This window comes from Myotis davidii, unplaced genomic scaffold, assembly GCF_000327345.1.
Source record: "Myotis davidii unplaced genomic scaffold, ASM32734v1 scaffold415, whole genome shotgun sequence".
NCBI classification, from domain to species: domain Eukaryota; kingdom Metazoa; phylum Chordata; class Mammalia; order Chiroptera; family Vespertilionidae; genus Myotis; species Myotis davidii.
Genome location: NW_006287951.1, coordinates 2,693,484 through 2,716,662, shown reverse-complemented (window position 1 = coordinate 2,716,662; position 23,179 = coordinate 2,693,484). Strand labels below are relative to the sequence as shown.

The following is a 23,179-nucleotide window of genomic DNA, read 5'->3' as shown; positions in this document are numbered from 1 at the left end:
AGGGCCCCACAGTCGGCCTCAGGCATTTGAGGGGCAGAGGGGCAGGGAGAAATTGTGACAAATAGGCAATGGGCTAGGAGACAGGTATGAATAGAAAAGTCAATGATTAGTTCCAATTGTCAGCTGGAGCAAGAAAACATAACCTCTATAGAAGAGGCAGAAGTCGGGGTAGGTCTTGGAGGATTCATGAGATTTAAAATTTTAATGGTCGGAGTTGAAGTGGGAGGGGTTCCAGGAGGCCATGTGTGAGGTGGAGAGTAATGACTGAATGGCTAATTTATATGCTCCCTGAGAGCCAGCAAGGTCCTAAGTACTTTGCAAGCATGAACTCATCTATTTTTCACAACCACCCTAGAATGTAGTTTATGATTATGCCCATTTTACAGCTGAGAAAACGGAGGCGCAGAGAGGTAAAGTAATTTACCTAAGGCCATGGAGCCAGTAGGTGCTATGGCAGAGTCCGAACCCAGGCGGTCTAGAACCTACACTGCCAACCAGGCTGGGCACGGGGACTGTGATGTTAGTGTGAATGTGGGCACTCTTGGCACGCTTGCCTGAGAACCTGCTCTTACAGCAACAGGGAGCTAGAAGCGTTGGTGCACATAGCGATGACTGACCCAGTCTGGGATTTAGGGAAATGAATCTGGAAATGGGCGAACCGGAGTACTAGGGGAGGACTCTGCCACATCACCAACTTGCCACTGGCCTTTGGGTCATCCCTCCCACAGACATGCTTCTCTGCATTTGTCCACATCAGCCAACACTCCTAACTCAGTAGAACAAAGTCAACACCTTTCGAAACAGTTTCCCTAAAGAGCAGAGGATTCCTCCTGAAGGAGAGGAATGCAGGCAAGGAGAACTGCTCAGCTCTCCTCCCACTGCCTGACCTATAGTTGGCTCCCCCACAATAAAGAAGCAGGGAACATTTCCATCAGGCTGAGCTGAGGTGAGGTCTCCTCTGGTGCTTTGAACTCTGGTCTACCTGCCCTTAACTATCAGCCCCCGCCCTCCCCCCTGCTCGGAGAGACAGGGGAGCCAATCAACACAGCCAGAGAAAGTAGTCTCTTTGCTGTTTGCCTGACCTTAGAACAGGCTGCAGACCTGGGAGTCAGGGCACACAGATGCCCATGAACGTCTGAGACCACAGGGGGCGCCGCGGGGCAGGGCTCTTGCAGGATGACATTCCCCATGCCCAAGGAGGGAAAGTGGCGGTACCGGCAGCCCCCAGCTCAATCAGGCATCAGATTTATGTGTCTTCTGAATTAGACTCAAAATTGCTCTGTCCATGAAGCATCCACCAAGTGGCAGAGGGAGCAAGAAGAGGATTCAGACCAGAGACAGGGGGTGGGGCTGAGGCCAGCCTGGGAGGTACAGGTGCACAAGGGACCCTGGGTCAGAGCTGCCACCCTCCCAGACTCAGAGGCCGAGCAGGGCTGTCACAGGCAAGCCAGAAGGGCCAACTGTCCTCACTCCATCTGGGAAAGGCCTCAAATTCAAGCTCAGTGAGATATACTCACAGGACTGAAAAAAAGCCCATCACAACTTAAAACTGTGTCCCATTATCCAACCAGTCTGCCTCTAGGGCTCTGCACATGATATATTTCATAAATCCTGCAAGTGTCTTCTCATAGTATGACATAGATAGATCTTTGCAGTTTTTGTGTTAAACGCAAACATTTAAATCATACCACAATTTTGGGAATACAGTTTTGACATGACCTCTTTAAATATATGTATTTGGGTCTTTCTCTGAGAATATATATATATACATATACATATACACATACATATACACACATATATATTCATTCTCAGAGAAAGACACAATCACTTTCTATCCAGCTAAGAAGCCCTGCATGCAGCATTGGTGCATAGCAAGGATGCTCATAGGGCTGGCAGGGAGAGGCCCAGGGAGGAGGGGAAGCCTCTCCTGGGGTAGGTCTTCCCACAGAGCCATGGAGGGAGGTGTGGCCAAGGACACAGGCGAGAAGGGATTCTCAGACACTGCTAATTCCCGTCTCTGCACTGTAATTAAGATCTCCATTTAAGGTGGTAACACTTTAAATTAAAAAAAGACAAAGGAAGATATTTCAACCAGCTCTGCTTGGACTTCTTTTCTGTGAATTATTACAAGTGTTAATAGGCATCTTCATTAAAGTATAATTTAAGAAATATTACAAGTTGGGTTCTCCCACCTCGCAGTTCTGATGACTCAAAATCAGCAGCTCCTCCTCCTGAACTGAAGCAAAGTTTATCAAAAGGGAAAATTAGCTGAATTGGTCCATCCCGTGGTGGAAACGAGACAGAAGCAGGAGACAACGTGGGTTTGCTTTCCTGGGAACGAACATAGGATGTGACCAGATTCCAAACAGGCCAGGAGCCTGAGCTGTGGAGAGATCATCAAAGAGCTCGGCTAGCTGAGCTGAGGGCAGAATGCCAGGACCCGCTGGACCCTCGGGGTGCACTTGGAACTGGCAGTGGATTGGTATCCAGGGGGCTGTGCCTGGGTAGCGAGGATGGGGAGGGGCAGCTCTTTCTGGAGATGCTTGCCACCAGCCAGGCCTGACAGACACAGCAGCAGCCTCCCATCCTGTTCCCATCAGTGCCCCCAAACTCCAAATTAGCATTCACTTTAAGAACAGTGTGCTTGCTGTGCAAATGCAGCCTTCAAATACCCACCAGCCCACTCCCCATCCAGCCAACCACACTGCTGCCCAAGGCCCTCCCATGCAGAAATTCCAGAGGAGACCCCAGGGAGACACAATGCCCTACACACACTCGATAGGCTACTGGTGAGGCCTAGAGTAGAATAATGCTGGAACTCGGGGTAGGGACTGTATGAAGAGGGGCTCCATGGCAGGGCACAGAATCCACTAAGCCCCCCACCCCAGTTTATTTAATCTGCCCACTTTTCTTCTGGTCTCCCCATATCTTTGCTCGGTTTGCTTCTTGGGTTCCCAGGGCCTCCCACTTGATGAGGTAAGCCTCATCGCTTGGACTGAAGCGCCATTAGCCAGTTGAAGGCCTCCATTCCAGCCACCTTTGCCTCCTAAACAGCTTGTCCCCCGGCCCTGCCAACCAGCTCGTCTCTGAGTCCCTTCTAACACCCAGGATTGAGGGCTGATGAGAATTTAAGATAATTTTCCCACGGCATTAGAGCTCTTTCTGTCTTTCAAGGGGTATAAGGGTGAAAAAAAAGGATAAAGCTTAAGTTTCAAGAAACAAATACTTTAAGACTGAGAGGGAAAACGGTTTAATTGCTTAAGTTCTTAGAGTCTCAAACAATATGGTGGGCGGGTGGGTGAAAGAACAGCCCAGCCCAGAGTGCAGGGTTAACTCTGACAGACCTGTTTGGCCTGATGAACCTGTGAGGCAGGGGACTAGCTCAGGGCAGCTCACTTCTGATCTGATCCAGGCTGACTAGACTACCTGGGAGCTTCCCCTCTGCGGCCACGTGCCCCAGGGAACCCCAGGGGAAGAGTCCTACATCCAGTCCTTATCATTCGCTCAGCACACATTAGTGAACAAGCAGACCCCCTCACCGCACACACACTCAAATATCCCTGTCCTCATGCAGACTACTTTCTAGGGAGGAGAGACAAATGGTGCACACAATCAATAAGTAAACTGAACTGTATTAGAGATGATGAGTGCTATGGAGAAAATAAATCTAGGTAGGGGAAATAGGAGGGCTATTGATGTGGTATACGCTGTGAGGAGGGTGGTAACACTCAAAGGCTTAGAGGAGGTGACGTCATCCACACAGCTGACTGGTGTTGAAGCAACTGGATATTATGTGCAAAATCATAATAAAATGAACCTCAGACCTTCAATAGGAGCTAACTCAAAATGGATCACAGACCTAAATGTAGTGGAACTTAAGTCTATAAAACATTTAAGATAAGATTAGGAGAAAACCTTTGTGACCTGTGACTGGGCAAAGAATTGCTGGACATGACACCAAAAGAAGCCAGTCTGAAAAGGCTACATACCACACAATTGCAGCTGCTGGACATTCTGGAAGAGGCAAAATTATGAAGACAGTAAAAAGATGAGTGGTTGTCCCGGGTGGAGGAGTGGGGAGAGATTAAGGCATAGATAGTGCACAAAGGATTTTTAGGGCAGTGCAAATACTCTGTAACTGTGGGCACGTCATTAAGAATTTGTCCAAACCCACAGAATGCACACCAAGAGTGAACCCATATGTAAACTATGAACTGTGGGTGCTAATGTGTCACTCTGGTAGGGCATTTTGGTGATGGGGGAGGTTGCACATGGGTAGGGGCAGAGAGTATATGGAAAATGTCTGTACTTTCCTCTTAATTTTGCTGTGAACCTAAAACTGCTCGAAAAAAGAGTGTTTTTAGAACAGCCCTACTGAACAGGCCTGGCTCAGTTTCCCCCAGTTCACTACACTGACCTCATTGGAGGGACCTACCACATTCCTCCACTGTCATCAGCCAGCATAAGAACACTAACGTCTGACTGGTCCTTTGGCTCTTCATTTCCTTATGAAGGCTCCCAGGTCACGTAAAACACATTAAGTAAGCATGCGTGCTTCTCTCCTGCTCATCTGTCTTTGTCAGTTTAATTTCCAGGCCCAGCCAGGGACTCCAAGAAGGTCAAGGAAAACTTTTTCCTGCCCTGCACCCTCTCTACTGTGGACTTTGCTGGATAATAATGCATCAATGTTATCCATTTTGAATTTGGGCTGCCCTGGGATCTGTGCTTGTAACAACTCATCCGTTGTTACAAATCCACCCTCTGGTGCAGGAGGTTAGCGGTGGGGAGGCTGTGGGTATGTTTCTTTAGGGGTATATGGGAATTCTCTGTATTTTCCTCTTAATTTTGCTGTGAACCTAAAACTGCTCTTTAAAATTCAGTTTTTAATAAAAAAAAATTTAATGGATAAATTGGATTCCATTAAAATTATAAATGTTTGCTTTGTAAAAGATGTTATTTAGAGAAAGAAGGGACAAGTCACAGACTGGAAGAAAATATTTTCAAATTATACATTCAACAAAAAGACTTGTATGCAAAATACATAAAGAAATCTCAATACTCCATAGTAAGAAAACAAGCTAATTAAAATGGGCAAAAATGTTGAATAAACACTTCACCACAGAGTATAAACAGATGGCCAATAAGCACATGAAAGATATTCAACATCATTATTCACTAGAGAAATGCAAATTAAAACCACCATGAGATACTAGGACATGCCAATTAAAATGGCTAAAATAAAAAGTACTGACAATACCAAGAGCTGACACCTGTGTGCTAGAGACAGGCCCACTGCGTATGGACACCCAGAAAGTGCATTTTGAAACCTCATCCCAGAATCAGAGGATCTTCCCAATAGATTCCAGTGGGTCATTCTCTCTTCTCATGTGTATCCATCACCTTCAGCAGCTACCAGTGGAAGAGAATGAACAAATTACCATCCTTTCTTTCCAGGTTCTATTTCCTTTTCCTTTCTTCCTCCCTGACTAGTTAGTACCAACATGTCCCATGATGAGGCTTCCTCTGGTCTTGTCTTCATTTGTTTACATTCACAAGAAATCAGAAAATAACCTCATTTTTTCAATGCACAGGGCCTGTATGCCAAAACCTTCACATAGCTGCGACATCAATCTGTTCACCTTATACCAGGAGTAACTGCATCTCTCAAGGGACCAGGTCACCAGGTAGCCTTTCCTCACCATGACTGACAGCTCTTCAAAGTCAGTCCATCTGGGCACCTCCAGGCCTTCAGAGTGAACCTGAATGAATGATGCAGGGGCGGCTCCATGGTAAGCCATGGCAGAACTGCCAGGTGGGTGCCCCCAGCCCTGGCTGTAGTGGAACCTTCTGAGCAGAGTCCTGTCCTAACACTGGCTGCTGTCCCCCCAGCCACACACTGGGCAGCCAGTGCTTCGGCACACACATCAGGACGGCTCCCGGAACACTTAATGATGCAGGGTTAGAAAAAGAAATCGCTGGGTGATCCAAGAGTAGGAGTGGGGGTTGGGGGGACTCTGAAAGAAAGTCTCAATTTGTTGGAGGACATTCTCCAAGCGGGGGCTTCCTGATGATTCAGCTGCTCCTGCGTGCGGACGCTCCCCTCTCCCAGCCAGCCCGGCCTGGGGAGAGAAGCCAATGATTTCCCACTCTCTCTATCAGGCAGAACAAAATTACCAATAAAAGGATACATTTAAAGTCCCCCAAAATAGAGACTATTGTTTACGGGGCTATTGAGAGAGATAAAAAGATAAGAAAAGGTAGAGTAGGTGGACGCCAGCCGCCAGCCGTGGGAGTTTACGGGAAACTGTCATTTCTTGTTTCCTCCCCTTCTATGATGGGAGGTTAAGACAAAGCTTGGCCTTCCCATTTGGAAGAAGAAGCTTTGTTGCTTATTTTGTCAAAATAAACCCCAAGCCCCTTCAGGGCCCCCTTGTCCTTCCTTCCCTGGCTCTTAAAAGCTGGCCGATTTGCACGGGAGTTGGCCTCCCTGTTGTATCCCTCTTCCAGGCTCACTCCCATTCTCTTGCTCTAATTAGCAACTGCTTTTTCATTTTTGTATGCACATTCAAAGACAGAGATCGGGGGAGAGTGAAAGGGAGAAAGCAAAGGTCCGTGTGAAAGGAGAGAGCAGATGGCTTCTCCCTCGCCCCCTCTGTGTACCCCGGCCCCCATGTTGGCAAACAACACACAATGTCTGTCTACAGAGCCCTTTGTGGTCCAGCAGGAAGGGCCAGTACACAGCTACAGGCAGGAAAGGAGACTGTGGGGGAAAGGCCTGGAGATGCCTGGCCTCTGGGGGAAGCCAGGGTAGAGAGAGGATTCAGGCCATCATCCCCTAGGATGTCCAGGGGTAGCCATCTCTGCCTCCTCCTCTTGGGTCAAGAAGCACTGGGTGTATGAATGCCCAACTGGCTTGTGTACTGATGCTATCAGCTCTCTGCGTAGCAAATCCACTACCCCCAGGGCTGCAGAAAGCCCTCAGAGTGGAGGGGATCTGCTGCTCTTTGGCACTGTTAGTTCACGGGGGGCTCTCCAGGTGCCCAGGAGGAGGCAGTAAGCACACCATGGTGGGGTTCAGAGGAAAGGGGAATGGAAAGGCCGATCCCCAAAGATGAAACACGCTCCTAAATAACTGAGTTTTAATTAGAGGAGATTCTTAGGGAAGTGGGCAAGTAGGTGGGCAGAGATCCCCTCAAAGAGAGCAGGGTGTTGTCGCTCTGATTGGGTATGTTAAGTTCAACAATGAACAGCTTTGGTTACTAGTCCTTAACTAGTAGCTGGATTGAAAGATTTAAAATATGTTAGGTTAAAAAGGACGCTTGAAAGAATTCTCATAAGCCAAGAATAACTGAAAATGGGATAGAAGAAGCTGAAAGAAGCAGAGAATGCTTCAGAAAAATTAAGAAATAAGCACAGAGAAGCAGGGCATTCTGCAGAGATACTTTGGAGGGGGGAGCTATTGTTCTTTTTAATAAATGATCTTATTATCAACATGTGTGATTATATATTAATTTTGATGACAAAAATTACTTTTGTAATATTTGCAATTGATTTCAATGACTAACATCGATTTCCTGTATTTTACTACATGAAAGAATTCATTTTTATTGCAATTTGCATCGAAACAGTTTCCTAGGGGGAAAAAAATAAAAACAATGAATGGAAATAGCCATCCATTCATTAAAATCCTACCAATGGAATGTGCTTTCTCTTTTTTCTCTTTTCGAAGCAAGTCCAGAGAGAAGACAGACAAGATAATAGAATAAATGGAGGAAAGGAAAACATAGGGAGACAAATTTGGCCAAAGACACAGAGGGGAAGACAAACAGAACCATTGAGAAAAGAAAAGCCCCACGTGACAAGGGTCTCCACATTCCAATGTAGCCATGTGTGTGACACACTCAGAAACCAAACAGAAACCCTCAAATCACCTAATTCCCAGAACAGGCGAAATTTTGCCAAGCCCATGATTTGGCAGAGTTCTTGCATATTCCATACAATTTCAATGAGAAGCTCTATCCATCTTGTGCAAAGAGCAGATTGTCATTTTCCACTTGAAATGCACACGTGGCACTGACCTTATGTCCTCTGTCAAACGGAGACATTACCAACAACCTTCAGTGAAAGTGTTTGATGACGCATGGGCTTGCGACCATTCTGTTGATTTTGTTCTGTGTCTGTGCACAATGTGTCACTCTATGGGACAACAGACAGACAAGGCCTCTGCCATCACTGGTTACTTCCTCCACCTGGTCCTGCCATCATCACCTCTGCAAGTGCACGCCTTGTCAGCAGACTCACACCCGGTTCCTGACTGGTTCCTTTGGAGTTTACGCTACTCAACACTACTGGGAAGTTTTCTCACACATCCTAATGCAAAGCCCTTCTTCCTGCTCAGCTCACATCCTGCTTCCACAAATTTTGTTTTCAATGCATTTTGTTTTGTTCTCATCTAACAGATGGCACAGAGTAGGCATTAGGGATGCAGAGAAGTATCAGGCGTGGCCCTGCCTACGAGGAGGGGGGAGGAGAGAATAAGACTGAGAGTTGGGCTGACGATGGAGGTGGAGGTGGGGTGGTTCAACTGTACCTTCAGTTCATTCTTGCCCATGAGCATGGTCACCCCATGAACTCCAAGGCTACCTGGTCCCTAGCCAATGGGAAATTCAGATCAAACTGAAATGGCTTCTGTCTCAGCCCAAATGGGACACTGAAGGCTCAGCTACCTTCACAAATCACTGTTGTGCCCCTAAGTGAATCCTGCTTTTCTCCAGCTGGGAAGGAGTAGAGAATAGCGTTTACCAGCCGGGCCTCAGACTCCTACATTGTATGACCTTGGCAATGTTACTCAAGTTCTCTGTGCCTCAGTATCTTCCATTAAAAAATAAGGATGGTAGTCCTGGGTACCTCACAGGGCTATTGTGAGGATTTAGAGAGGATGTAGGAAAGAATTTGGCAGAGCATCTGGTATGTAATGAGTGCTCCATAAACGACAGCCACGCAAGCTGGAAGCCAGTCCAGGAACGTTCGCTCCATACCCACATTGTAACCATCAACATGATCTGACAAGGAAACATGGGACTGCCTCCTTAGCCCAGGTAAACAGGGCAAGTCCGCATTCTCTTCAAACATCAGTCAATTGCATGTTATCTTGATTGCTTTTTTGCCAAATCTACACACCAGAGTTTTAATTTGTTGTTTTTCTTTAAGTTGATTCCATTTTTTTAAGCTGAATATGTTTACTTTAATGGAAAGAAGGAAGGGAGGAAAGAAGAAAGGGGAAGGGAGGGGAGAGGACAGGAGAGGAGCGGAGACAAGAGGAGAGAGAGAGAGACTAAGAAAAATAAGAGAGGTAGGAAGTCCATGGCCAAGAGAGATAGAATTGTTGCAGAGTTGGAAGACAAAAATAAAAAGAATGGAGGCAGTGGGCAGCAATTCAGGGCTAAGACAACACTAAGAAGCAGGGCCTGGGGGCTTCAGCCGGGCTGTGGGAAGGTGTGTGCTCCCTACTGGGGCATACTAGTCAAGGATGGGTCTGACACTGACTCGGGGAGGCTGGGGAAGGGATGGCAGGTCTGGTGAGAGTATGTTGGTGCAGAAGAAATGAAGAGGAGGCTGGAGGGAGGGAGGGCTAAGGGCTGGTGACAGGAATGGGTGGCTGAGGCGGAGTCACCAGGGTGAGTTGAGGCCTCAGGCCCCAGAGGTAAGCTGGGAGAGTTAAAGGGAGAGATGTGGGACTGAGCTAAAGAGCTGAGAAATGTGAGGGGCAGATCAGGGAGTCCAGAATAGGCCCCAGGGCAGGAAATGAAGGATGGGTAAGCCAGGTGTGTCTCCCACCAAGCCAGGCTGGGCCAGCTTTCCTGATGGACCATGAGAATGGCATGGCCTTTCAGCATCAGTACCTGCTCTTGTCCTGTCTTATCTACGCACCCTTCACCTACCACACTCTGAAAAATGCCAAAATAGGTGCATGGCATATACCAAAAATGCCCTGTGAGACAGATGGATAAAGAAAATATAAATGGTGGGATGCAGGGCAGGAGGGAATGGGGAGAGAAGAAAAGTGAAGAATGGACTACATCAAGGATTGAGAAAAGACCAAACTTCCTGCAACATGCAAATTTCCTGATTTAATGATGTGTTTTATAGAAAAGCTTGTGTCTCAACTCCTGAGCAGGGCAACTCGTGGAACTCTGCCATGTTTCAGTGGCCCTCAGAGTAAGACAAAGGCAAATTGAAACCGCAATGGGATGCTGGTTTTCACCTAACAGATTTGCAAAGATAAAAATGATTGATATTTCATTATCTTGGCAAAGGGACGGGGAGTAGGGACTCTTACATTGTTGGTGGGAGCAAAAATTTGTAGAAAATGCCTTTGTTGGAGGACCATTTGGGAGTATCCATCAAAATTAAATATTTATATACTCTGATTCAGCACTTTTACTTCTAAAAATTTATTCATCCTTGCTGTTAGAAAAGCGCTTGGCACATAGAAAAGTCCTCAATACATATTCATTGAATAAATTAATAAATTTGTCTCACACATATGCTCACACTTAAGTGCAAAGATGAATGCACACAGATGTTTGTTGAAACACTGTTTAGAAATAAAAAACAGGAAACAACCTAAATGTATATAAATGAAGGGCCAATTAAATAAAAGTGCATTCATCCAATGGAATACTAACAATCATTGGAAAGAATGAGGCAGATTTCTATGTAATAAAACCCAATTACTGTAAACCTTCATTGCTGAGTGAGACAGGGGGTGGGGGAACTAGGTGAAAACCCTGTGCATTTTGCCCCAGTGGAGGTGGGAGAAAGGTATGTCTATATTTTGGGTGTGCAAATGCATGCACCCTCTCTGCAAGTCTGTCAGAAATTGTAACCGTGTGGGATCCTGGTGAGGACCAGAGTGGAAGGGGAATTTAGTTCTCCTATGTATTAAGTATTCAAAATATTTTTTAAATATATTTGCATCGATTTCAGAAAGGAAGGTAGAGAGTGAGACATAAATGATGAGAGAGAATAATTAATCGGTTGCTTCCTGCTTGCCCCACACTGGGGATTGAGCCTGCAACCCAGGCATATGCCCTGATGGGGAATCAAATCATGACTTTCTGGTTCATAGGTCGATGCTCAACCACTGAGACACACTGGCCGGACCCAAAACATTTTAAAAATAATAACAACAAAAGGTAACTTGGGATGAGAGAGATATGCACAAAAGTTCTACCTCAGGGACTAGAGTAGGGAGCTCCTGATTTGTTTCAATACCAGGATGTAGAGCTCAGATATGAACTAGGCTGCCTCGGGAAGTCTGACTGTCCCACCACTCGAGGTGTCTAAAAGCTGGGGGAAAGCAAAGGAAGTGCCATCTAGTGGTCTGGACTCCCTGTCCTCAGAGGTCTCATCTAGCTAAGAGAAGACATCCTCCATTGGTTCCCAGGTCCACAGAACCCCGTGTGGTCCCCTTGCCCTCTGGACATTGCAAGCACTTTCTAAGAGCTAAGAATGTAGCAAATTCTTAGAAGTCAGAGTGTTCAATCTGAGTCCATAGTATTAAGGGCTTGGCAGTAGTAGGTGCCCAGGAAGTACCTGAAGAAAGAGTGAGCAAAAGGACTACTCACTACACAGGAACTCCTGAGGGGAACCCAACCTGCCTGGAGAATTGGAGCCAGAACCGTGCAGGCCTGCAGGGACATGACCAGAGTAGGCCCCCAAGTGTCACCCGAGACCAGGGAACTCCAGCCCCTACTAAAAATGTATGCCCATAGGATTGGGGGACTATTCCAGACAAAGGCCAAGAACAAGCCAGAAACAAAAGGCCCATGTCCTTGTCCAGCCCTTCTTCTAAACTGGGTCCTACCCTCAATGAAAGCCCTCAGGAGGACTGGGCTGAGCCCTCCCTGCCCCTGCATTTCTGACCTGTGGTTCCTAGATGCCTCTTGAGGCTCCCCACCGTGCCCCCTTCTCCACACCAGCCTCTCCAGGGCCTGATGTGGCTGAGCTGATTTCCTCCTGACCTCCTTGGCCATGAGAGTGTGCATGCGCATACACACACACACACACACACACACTGGAGGATGAGTCCAGCATAGCTGTAAACATGCAGACGCATCCTGCAGTGGGCAGGGTAGGCACACAGAAAGTCAGGATGCCCTCTGCCATATGGGATAGCTCCTAGAGCAGACCCAGACATACTCTTCTGTAGTAAACTGCATCTCTCCAGGATCTGCCTACTTTGCCTTATTAATTGGCCCTCAAACAAAAGTGAAGGGCTCAGTTGCCTTCCCAAGTAACTGGTACTCCAGCTCTTAGCTCAGCCATCAGGGAGAGTAGACAGGACATCTCAAGGCAGAGGCCCCTCCCCTAGGGAAAAGCCACCACTGCCCCTCTACCAATGTCCCTGTCCAAGCCCTGTTGGCAAAATAAGGCTTATTCCTGGCAATGTGGCCAAGTGTAGGATGCTTTCCTTCTCCACCGGCATATGGGTGGACCTTTTTAGTTCTTCTTTGCCCCACTGCCTTGAGGGAGAGCTGAAGTCCAGGAGCACCGGGCACTGTCAGCCCAGCTTGTCCATGGCCACAAGCAGTGGAAACAGAACATGTACCCTCAGAGTTCCCAGGGGCCCAGAACTAAAGGACCCACTCCAGTCAGGCTCTGATTCAAAATGACTTTTCAACTCCATGCTTCAAACTCAAAAGTGGTAGTTCTCCCTCCAGGAGAGTCTGTGCATATAGATGTTTGTGCTCAAGTTCTGAGGAAGGAAACTGCCCAGCTCCAGAAAGAGACAGGGACAAGAAAGCAAAGGGGGCAAGTCTGACCACAGCGCTGCCTGAGCCAGGATTCAGCGCTAGGGGCCCATGCTGGTCCTCGATGTGGATTAGAGAGCTACAGCCAGGCCTCCAGTCCCCAGCCTGGCCACCTTCTCTCTGTCCTTTTCTGTAAGCGCAGAGCCTTAGACCTCATCCTTCCCAGGGAGCTTGGGTCACCCACCGAGACACCGTGCACCCTCTAGATGGCTCAGAGGCAGGTCAACATGTCAGAGCATCTGGAGAGGGTACTTCTCCTGGAGAGGTTCAAAGGAAGATGGTAATAGTTGACACAAGCTCTGTGTTATACAGTGTGGAAACCTACAACCACAGAGCAGGACTCCAGCGAGTGCCTGGACCCCAAGCAAAATAAGGGACAGCACAGACACAGAGAGAATTCATGAGAGAACAGCTAGGAGAAGTTTGATATTTCTGAAAATACATATTTGCCTCTAAGGATAGTTAATTTCAACAACATCCAGTCTCAGAAGCAGAGGCAGATGGTGGCTTCCCCAGACCTGGGTTCTAATCCCATCTGTGATGTCAACTAGCTGGGGCTCCCTAGACTGCTGCCCAGAAATGCTTCCTGGCTACCTTTACTCTACGGACAATGAAGCAGTCACAATAGATGGTCTCCCAGCGTCCCACACATTCCCACCCCAGCTTGGGCAGTTTCAGACTATATAGCTCTTCATGGGTAATGAGGGTGCAGTAAGTGCTGGCACCAGGGCCCTACATACATGGCCAGCGTGATGTTTTTACTACCCACACCATCTCAGTAACGACCAGAGGGTGCCTTCATTGTCATTTTTGATAACGCATATTTATTAAGTCATGGGCGCCTACCCAGGGCAGGTCTCCTGCACAGAATATTATCAGTTATTCTCAGTAAATCTAGCAATGGCCAGGGTGAATTATGATTGTTTAGTCAACACCAATGGCACTTGGGTGTTTCTACCCCTGTCTTTCAAAGGCAGAAGGGGCCGTGTCGAGCTTCCCCTTTCCTTGCCCCCTTTCCATCCTCTGCCACCACCAGAGCCTGGGACTGAGTCCCCATGCCCAGTATGCAGGAGTCGGTGTGGCAGAGGGCATCCTTCCAGCTCTGTTTGCTGTTGCTCCTGCCATGTCACAGCCCATTACATCCAGCCAATTACATCAGATTCTTCTCTGGAGAGAGCTGGGCAGGGCCACTGTGGGGAGCAGAGGAGGCCCCAGGGATTTGTAAATGAAGTACCCTGTTGGGAAATCCTATTATGAAGCTCATCTTACAGGGCTGTGCTGTTAATGACCTTGGCCTCCCAGGGCCCTGGGCCCTGAGCAGAACTGATCTCCCAGGGGCTTAAGAGGAGGCTGCCTGGGCTGTGGCCTTCCTCTCACTCACCAGTCAACTGCAGAAGGACCAGAGAGAGCAGAAAGCATTTTTTCAGTACCCCTGAATGCACAGCCAGCACAGTGGCCACACACAACACACACACACACACACACACACACACACACACACACACGCTCCTCACTCCCTCAGGGTCCCACCTTCTCTTTCAGCATCTAGGATGAGGAGGCAGGTGGAGAACCAGAGCTGGGACCAGCAACCCTAAGGGAGAGCGAAATAGACCCTAGAAACTTCTTTTTCCAAGAGGAGCTAAATTAGACACATTTTTCTTTACCTTCGAATCCTGCAGATTTTCGTCTCAACTCCCCCAGGCTTATAAATTGGCTCATCTCGGCTGCTCAAGTTGACAAAGGCACCGAAACTGTTGGAAGGTGCAAAATGTCTCTTGGGTTTCCAGGCATGAAAGAATTTACATGTAGGTAGAAAATTATCAGGGAAAAAAGTCCCCTTTGGGGAGAGGAGAGGAGTGAAGAAGAAGCTGCAGAAGAAGAGACCTCTGAGGGGAAGGCAGGAAGGGTCCGGCCTGAGAGCGCCATGGAGGGCTGCACAGGCAGTGACCCAGAGCACTCAGGCCCAGCTCGGGGCTGTGACAGATACATGATGAGTGGGAGACAGACACACAGGGAGGTAGGCAAAGCAGGAACTGCTGTTCTGCTTTAAGAGTTGTCAAGGCCTGCCAACATTGAGTTGGGTTGGTCCTAACTAACCTGAGAGCCCCTGAAAAGTTCATGTGGACTCCTGGGTACAGAACATGGACCCTCAGCCCCAACTCTGCTTGCAGGCCCTGAGCAGGGCATGGGAATCTTGCAGGTTTGATGTGCCCTTGAGCACAGTGGTGCCCCCCACCCCCTGCTGTTCTGAAGATGTCCCAAGTGAACAGCTGGTGCCAGCCAGCTGCAGGGAAGGCTGCTCTTTTCTGAGTCCATTCTCAGCTTCCTGTCCCTGCCTGCTCTGCCCAGAGCCCTTCTTAGACTTCATAGCAGCTGAGGTGCCACGTTGACAACGTCTGGCCTCATCAGGGTCCCACGCCCTCCCACGGCCCCCACCCCTTACTCGAGGTGTGGGGATGCTCTGAGCATTTTCTCCCTGCCGGCCTGCAGGCCCCATGATCAATCCACCCAGCCTCCAGCCTTCCCTGCAGTCCCTGCTCCCAGACCCCTTCTATGTCCCCTCAGGGGCTCAGGTCCACCCTTTCTACACATCCCACAAACCCAAGGACACCTACACTGACCTCCTTTGGGGCCCCCTTCTTCTCAACTCCAGCTACAGAGATGGTCCTAGTCTGGACCTTACACTCGGGGGTTATCAGCCTGGGCCCCTACCAGACCCACCCAACAGGGTCTCAGAAGGGGGCATCTGAGATGTCAATTTATAAAATCTTTCCTGTGAGTTCTCAAGTCCACTATGGGATCAAGAATCACTGCTTCAGAAGACCATGTTCTCTCTTGTGCTTGGGGAGTCTTCTTTCGCTACTCAGACCTCCAGCTCACAAAGACCACCTGCCTAGACCACCTGACTCAAAGCAGGCCTCATGAGCCACACTTTTCAAACGCATGTTCACTGACCCAATGACCAGGTGAGAGACAGTGGATCACACCTATATGCTGACTTCACTGGCCACCTCTTGATAGTCATGGAGCTGGACCTGAGCAGGTGCAGGTAGGTAATGACTGACGTTCAGGGCTCCTGTGACCGTGTCTCTGGGTAGGAATACCATAGGCCAACTTCATTCCATAATCTTATTCCTTTAGTAACCAGAGTCAGATGGTGCGCTGGAGAGCTTAAGGGCAATGACACCTGGCAACACATGGCATTGCCTGGCTTACAGAGCAGTCTCCTCTCCATTATCTTACTTGGTTTTCCCACACCCTGAGAAGTGGGCAGAGAAGATAGGACTGTCCAGAGTAAAGGACTTAACTAAAAACCACCAGAATGTACAGCAGGGCTGGGACTAAAACCAGCTCCTTTCTAGGTTAGGCCTCTTCCACCTGTACACACTCCCTGCCCCTTTTCATCTACCTGTACCCACCCTGCAAGTGACAGCTCCAGGAATGAAGGCCTAGACCATGGGTCAGGGTGTGCCCTCTGCAGTGGATAGGCTCAGGGACAGGAGCAAGGGAGGATGGTTATGTATAGCATTGTCATCTCCTGACTCCTAACAGTGGCTATAGATGAAGGCTAATGAGGCAGCTCCTTCTGGAAGCTCCAGAAGAGTCCGTGCCTGGGAGGATAAGCCATACCCTCAGGGAGCACTCAGGGGCAGGGGCAGATCCAAACCCCGTGGGTCCACTGCTCCAGCTAGGACCTGGCTGCCAGAGACTGTCCCAGAACCTGGGACCTTTCCTTAAGCACCCATATGGTATACTATAGCCCTTAAGTTTCTAACAGAGAGGTAAGGGGCCTGCCTGTGCCAGGTTACCCCTAGCAACTGCCAATCTCAGCCCCTCCAGTGTCCCAGAGACCAACATCAGCTCGTGATAGTTTAGGCTCCACAGCACAGAGATGGCTTGCAGAGGACCATATCTTGGCCTCCCTAGCCCAGAGACAATTAGGCTATAGGGACCCACACAGAGAATCAATTTAGCCATCAACCTGAGCAGGTAAGGTGCGGGGTGGGTAAGGACAAAGCCAGGATTTCTCATTAATCCACTGTGCCATGAGCATGAAACTTGAACTGGGGACAGATGGCCATTTTCCTAGTAATTAACAATTTCATAGAGACAAATGCATGATGGGGTCAGAGTCACTGGCAAGGTCAGCTGGCTGCTGGGATTCTCTGCCTGATGGGTCCAACCTGTGTGTGCAGAAAGGGTGAGCCGGGAACAGGCCTTAGACCATGGAGCCCTCGGGAACATGTGTGAGCCACTTGCCCCACATCCCTCTCCCCACAGCTTCCTCTGCTTGCCCCCATCCTCTTCCCTTCCTCCTGCCTCACAGCAGAAACAGCTCTGGGCCAGGACCACTCTTCCCTGGCTGGGCTGCCTAATTGGTCTCCAGGTGCTTCTGCACAACCCAGCGACTGGTCACCATCACTCTGAGAGGAGGGGGGTCAGCAGAGGCAAAGTGAGTCAGGAGAAGAATCCCCTGCCGTCGTGAAAGTCTGTCGTGCCAGAACAATAATATAGAGAATATTCTTTCTACCAATCTGTAGATTTCTACCAACCCATGCAAAGGCTCACACTCAAATATCCAGAAAAGATCATTTATCAGAACTACATTTCTGTGAATCACAGAATCACCCAGGCTTTGCCAGTCTGGCTCCAGGGCATCAGTTCTCAGGACTGTGTTGGGAGAGAGTAACTTGCCTTTTACTCTCCAGGACAGCTGATGGAGGCTCCCTGTTTCTGACTCACAATCACAATTTTCCCTGGCATCCACTATGCTCCATGCTCATGAGCATCGCCTGTAGTGCCACAGGAGTGCTGTGAAGGGCCACGGTGCCTACCTGACAGCTTGAGCATCCCTTGAAGACACACCATGGCCCCAGTCACAAATCTATCCACATGCACTTCCCATCTCAAACGAAAGGGTGCAGAGCTCCCCAAGATAACCATCTGTGCCCATTGTCTCTGCACCTCCTGGGGAGAACCTGCCCTCATCCCTGGGAAGGGAGGTCTGGCTCAACCATCAAGGTTACAAGCGAAGCCAAGGGCAAAGACGCAGCTTCAGGTGGTGGTGATAGGATAAAAGGGGCTTTCTCTGCTGGTCTAGGTTGCTGAGCTCAGCCAGGCTGCTGGGCAGCAGAACCTATGATGCTGACTGATTCCTCTCCACTCTTGGAAATGCCACCAAAATGTGGCTGCCTATGCCACTGAAATGGCAATGGGATGGTGCCCTGGGCTCCCCATTTCCTCCACACGCCAATGAGTTTTCGAGGAGCAGTTTGTAAAGTCAAGCCAGGTTCACAATAGCTTTGGATTAGGAATGTACCCTAAAAGTCCAGAGAGATTGGAGGTGGGGAGGGAGATTGGAAAGAAACCATTTGGATTTAAATATTTGTCTCCCCAGGCCTTCCCAGGACAACCACTGATAAGCAGCACGGACAGCAGAACTCCCCAAAAGAGAAAAGTTCCAATTAGCCCAAAGAAATGAGCCTGTTCCCAGAGTCCCAATTAAATCAGAACCAATCAATGCTTGCTCAGGTTCCTGCCGTTTTGCCCAGGAAATAATCAGAAAAACAAGAGGGCCCAGCCAGCAAGTGTGGCATGGCAGCCCTTTGAAGCCTGGAGACATCACCCACACTGTTGCAAGCTGCTGCACCTGCCCCTTTAAGAATTCAGCCTGGTGTCTGGGTCCCTACTCAGACCCTGACAAATGCCAAAGAGGGCACCTCCCGCCCCTCCTCCAACCAATGGGACAAAGAGGAGCGCTGTGGGACCAGGCCAGGCTGGTTTTAAAACTGTCTGCATTGATTCATCGCTTGATCTGGCATTCTCTCCCCTCTGCTTCCACACCATCCATCATGGGTACCATAACCAAGAAATCCAATAAAGACACAAAGGCGCAGCTCTCCTCTCTCAGCAGGCCTCAGAAAGGCTGTGTGAGGGCCCCAGCCCAGCCAATTAGCTGAGTCCAAAGGATCGCAGAGCTGATGGGCATTAGCAATCCTGTCTGTGCCTGGCACTTCACCTGCAGGTGCTTGGGGAGCAAGGTGAAACACAAGGAAGAAACACAAGGGACGGCCGGGTGCTCAGATGGGATGGGAGGATGCCAGGGAAGACAGCTGGCACGAGGCTCATATTAAAGAAAGAGGAGCTACTATAGACCCCCTCCTCCAAGATGCCCCAAAGGACTAAGGCCACTGAATGATGGGTTATGGTCAAGGTGGTCATTCCTGAGGTCCATGTAGGAGGCCTTGCTCCTGAAAGAGTCTGAAACTTTGAAGGCCACAAAGGAAACTTAATAAAGGAAAGCAGTTTTCTCTACCCCAACTCTCTCCCCCAAGTTCAGCTTCAATGCAGTTGGGCTGTGCACTCTCAACCAGCAGTCACCAACCTTTCAGACCTCACGGACCACCAGTGGTCTGTGGACCACCGGTTGGCGACCGCTGCTCTGGACCAAGCATGTCCAACTCACATTCTGTGGGCTGCATGCCTCGTTTATTTGGCCTGTGTTAGCCTTTGAGTTTGACATGCTTGCTCTAGACTCTTCTGTTTACTCCCAGAGAAGAGTGAGTTGAGATCCAGCTCAGCACACTGATTGCCACCTATTGGACATGTACTCCTTTCGACTGAGCAGAGCCTATGTGAGCACACAGTACCATGACCCCCACAAACTGCAAAGTCTGCATCACTCTGTAGCATTCAGAAGCAAAGGTAATTCAACTCATAATAGCATCTCACCCCCATTCCAATAGCTTCATCTCCTTGTAGGACACGCCAAAACTAGGCCCATCCCTGCCCCAGGGCCTGGCACTGAGCCCCTGGAGGAAGACAGCCAAGCCAGAGGGCTTTGAGTTAATGAGCTACATGGGTTCAGTACCAAGTTGAGTGCTGTGGGAGCTGGACTGAAATAAACTAAAATATTTTCCAAATCCAATCACCTCTCAATTACCCTTGAGTGAACTGCCCATGACAACCCAAATCCCAAATTCTCTATGCCTCAGAGCATGGAGCTGGACATGCAGGGGTAGGGGTGTGTGTGTGTGTGTGTGTGTGAGAGAGAGAGAGAGAGAGAGAGAGAGAGAGAGAGAGAGAATGTCAAAGTCCTAAAACTAGATACAACTGATGGTTAAGTTATTATCCACCATTTAGAATTCTTCCCATCTCTTCCCCTACCATTAATATGGACATTCTGGTTGAACACCATTAGAAAATCATCAGGCCTAGCATAGGGGATGAAGGTTACCCAGAGCTTTATAATATAAGAGCCATTGGGCTATTCTGTTCCTGTATAATCCAGAGCTCGAGGTGGGAAACCTTGCAGACTTGGCCCTGCTCCAGGTGGGCAGGAAGCAGAGGTCTCAAGGGGTCTCAGACCTTACCCTTGCAGGCCATGCTGTTTTCAGCCTCATAGCCAGGCTTGCAGGTACAGCGTCCGATAGGCACCATCCACTCCCCATCCCCGTTGCAGTAGAGTTTGATGGGTACGTCTACTTCTTCTGCGTTGGGGATGCACATGCCCCGAGCAATCACCAGAGACGTGCTCTCTGCCCCCGTCATGGTCTCTGGGAACACTGCAAAATTTTGCACAATGCTGGGACACTTTTTAAAGAAGACACGGACAGAAAGGAGAGACATACAGGCTCCATAATCCTGAAAAGCGAGGTAAAAACCATTTCGAGTAAGAGGCCCAAAGCTCCTGACTTCTGTGTTGACCTTCATCAACCTTCCCCCGAAGTCCACCTGGGAGAAGCTCTCATCTGCAGCAATGGTGTCTACTTTGAGGTAGGGGGCCTCAGACCAGAAGGCTGACTTCTTGGTGGCAATGACAGAGTCAGTTTCATAGTAATACAAGTTGAAGGTCTCTTTGCAGGAGCCTGGGACGTTGGGGAGGCTGCTGCAGTCTCTCACAGTGAATCGCATTTCTGTGTAGATGCGATGGGCCCCCCGCCGGTTGATGAAGGTGGTGAGCAGCCAGTTGTTCTGGTTGGGCTCAAACACGTTGCACACCTGGTAGGTACGGATGGTGTTGAGGTTTTCATCGTAGCCACTGACTTCTTCCCACTGTACCAAGCAGTCCACAGGCACACACATGTAAAAACAGAAAATAGAAAGTGAGAAGACACAGAGAGGCAATCAGAAGAGAAGCCTGCACTGGAGGAGGGCCTTATGAGCTCACCAGTCCACCTGTTTGACATGAGAAATGAACACATCTAACTCTAACCTGCTTTTAAAGGTCTCCTATAAGTGGGCTTCAGAATACTATGCAGCCCATCCCCAAATAGAAAAGACTTTACTCTAGAAAGCCTCCCTTCATCTAACCCCATGGTCGGCAAACCGCAGCTCACGAACCACATGTGGCTCTTTGGCCCCTTGAGTGTGGCTCTTCCACAAAATACCACATGCAGGCGCACACATAAAGTGCATTTGAAACTTCGTGACCCATGCGCAGAAGTCGGTATTTTGTGGAAGAGCCGGTATTTTGTGGAAGAGCCACACTCAAGGGGCCAAAGAGCTGCATGTGGCTCACGAGTCGAGGTTTGCTGACCACTGATGTAACCCATAACTCTCACGCTGTGACAATGGCTTATCACATCCAAGGGGACAATCTGCAGGTTTAGCCCCACATGATGGCAAGGACATTCTTCCAAGCCACAGCCTCTACTCTCAAAGGCCACTCTGTATATTAGGAGCATAAGTTCATGACACCCCCACCTTGGAAATCCTAATTTCTGAACCTAATTAATTTATTGTGATGAAGCTTCTTGATATCTCTGAAAAGCATATGTGAAACTTTTCCAAATTTCTCAGGAAACTTAGATTCTCATAAACTTTTGTTTTATAACTTCAACTCTTTGAAATAATTAGATCGACTATAAAACTGGTAAGAGTAGGGGCTGCTGAGAGAGAAAATGTCCTTAATGGAGGAAATTAAGCTTCATTTTGCACACATTTCAAGCAAAGATGTGATGGAAGGGAATGTGTTACTTAGGGGGTAAGGAAAGCTTCTTTATAAGGAAGACACGACCAGGCTTTGTGTTGGAAAAGAGAGCTCTCATTTTAGCACCCTGTAAACTGGAAAAAGAAAAACAATGCATTTATTAAGTGATATCTCTCAATCTTCCCAATAGTTCCCAATAGAACTAGATACTATTATCCTCCGTTTACAGACAAAAATACATCTTATAAGTCATCCATGATCACATGACCATAAGAGGTGATGGGGAGGAGAAGAGATAGAAAGCAATTATTTGAATGGTCAAAGAAATTCTCCAAATAACTTATTTTAGTAACAATTCATAAGGAGGGAGAGGGGTCCATGAGGTCCTGGCTTCATTAACTGAATCATTCAGGGCCAAGGGCCAAAAAGAGTTGCTGGGCCATTATTTTTTCCTGTGCAGGGAAAGGAAGCAGCTGGGGTCACTCAGGACCCCAATCTCAAGAATTGGGGGTATTCCCGGAAGCTTCAGTATGTTTGCTAAATAAGAAAACAAGAGATAGAAAAAATTCAACTTCCTAAAGTGAAAAGAGAAAACAGTTTAAGATCCTTGACTATTTGGCAGTGGTAATAAAAGAAACCAAATGTCTATTTCTTTAAACACTGTGTTAATTCCTTATTATATACAGTGTGGAGTTGAAATATATAAACTAGGATTCTTCATTAAAAGAGCTAAAAGCCAATGTGTGTGTGGGAAATATACTACAGTAGCGTTTTGCACAGAATTAACTGCCTGTAGGAGCAAGAGGGCAGAGGCAAGGCTATCTTTCAAACATGCACTTGTTAGTTACCCCAAGACCAGGCATAGAGAGCTGGCCCTGAACGGCCAGCCTGTAAAGTGACCTTGCAGCCACTCCTGCTGCCTGGCCCCTGCCACGGAGGCATCTGAGCTGCAGTTTCTCCAGGGCCTGTCTTCCCCTGCCCCTCCCAGCACCTTCAGGGGGCCAGTTCCCTCCCCACCCAGCAGTCCGTGATGAGCTCCATCAGGGATCCTTGCACACCACCAAACCTCATGTGGACTTTGCTTAATTTCTCACTGACTCTGTAGATGTCGAGGAACTACTGTTTATTCCTTCTTTAAGACTGTGTGTTATGTTCTATTTAAATGTGTTTGTTAAACTTATGTTCTGCTTGCCTGGTTTTCTGCAACCAGAGAGCAAATACATTAGGGAGAAGAAATAGCTGGCGGTGTTTTTCGTTGAAATTTTTCAGACCTCTCTCCCTTTTCATGGCGGTTTTGAAATCGTTTCCTCCCAGTTGACCCTGCGTGACTTTTGAGGGAAGGACAGTTTATTTGGCTGCTCTGTAATTGTTTAAACACAGCAGGTCTCACGGTCCATATTTCAGTTGTGCTACATAAGATCTCAGCAGG

General features: G+C 48.4%; 1 protein-coding gene across 1 annotated transcript in view; it reads right to left on the bottom strand.

Moving 5' to 3' along the window:
* The window catches only part of EPHB1 (EPH receptor B1), a 283,401-nt gene that overhangs the window by 239,021 nt on the left and 21,201 nt on the right, over positions 1-23,179 (bottom strand). The window contains exon 3 of the mRNA XM_006759807.2: positions 20,192-20,873. Within this exon, the coding sequence (XP_006759870.2) occupies positions 20,192-20,873 (682 nt within the window). The remainder of the gene's footprint in view (positions 1-20,191; positions 20,874-23,179) is intronic.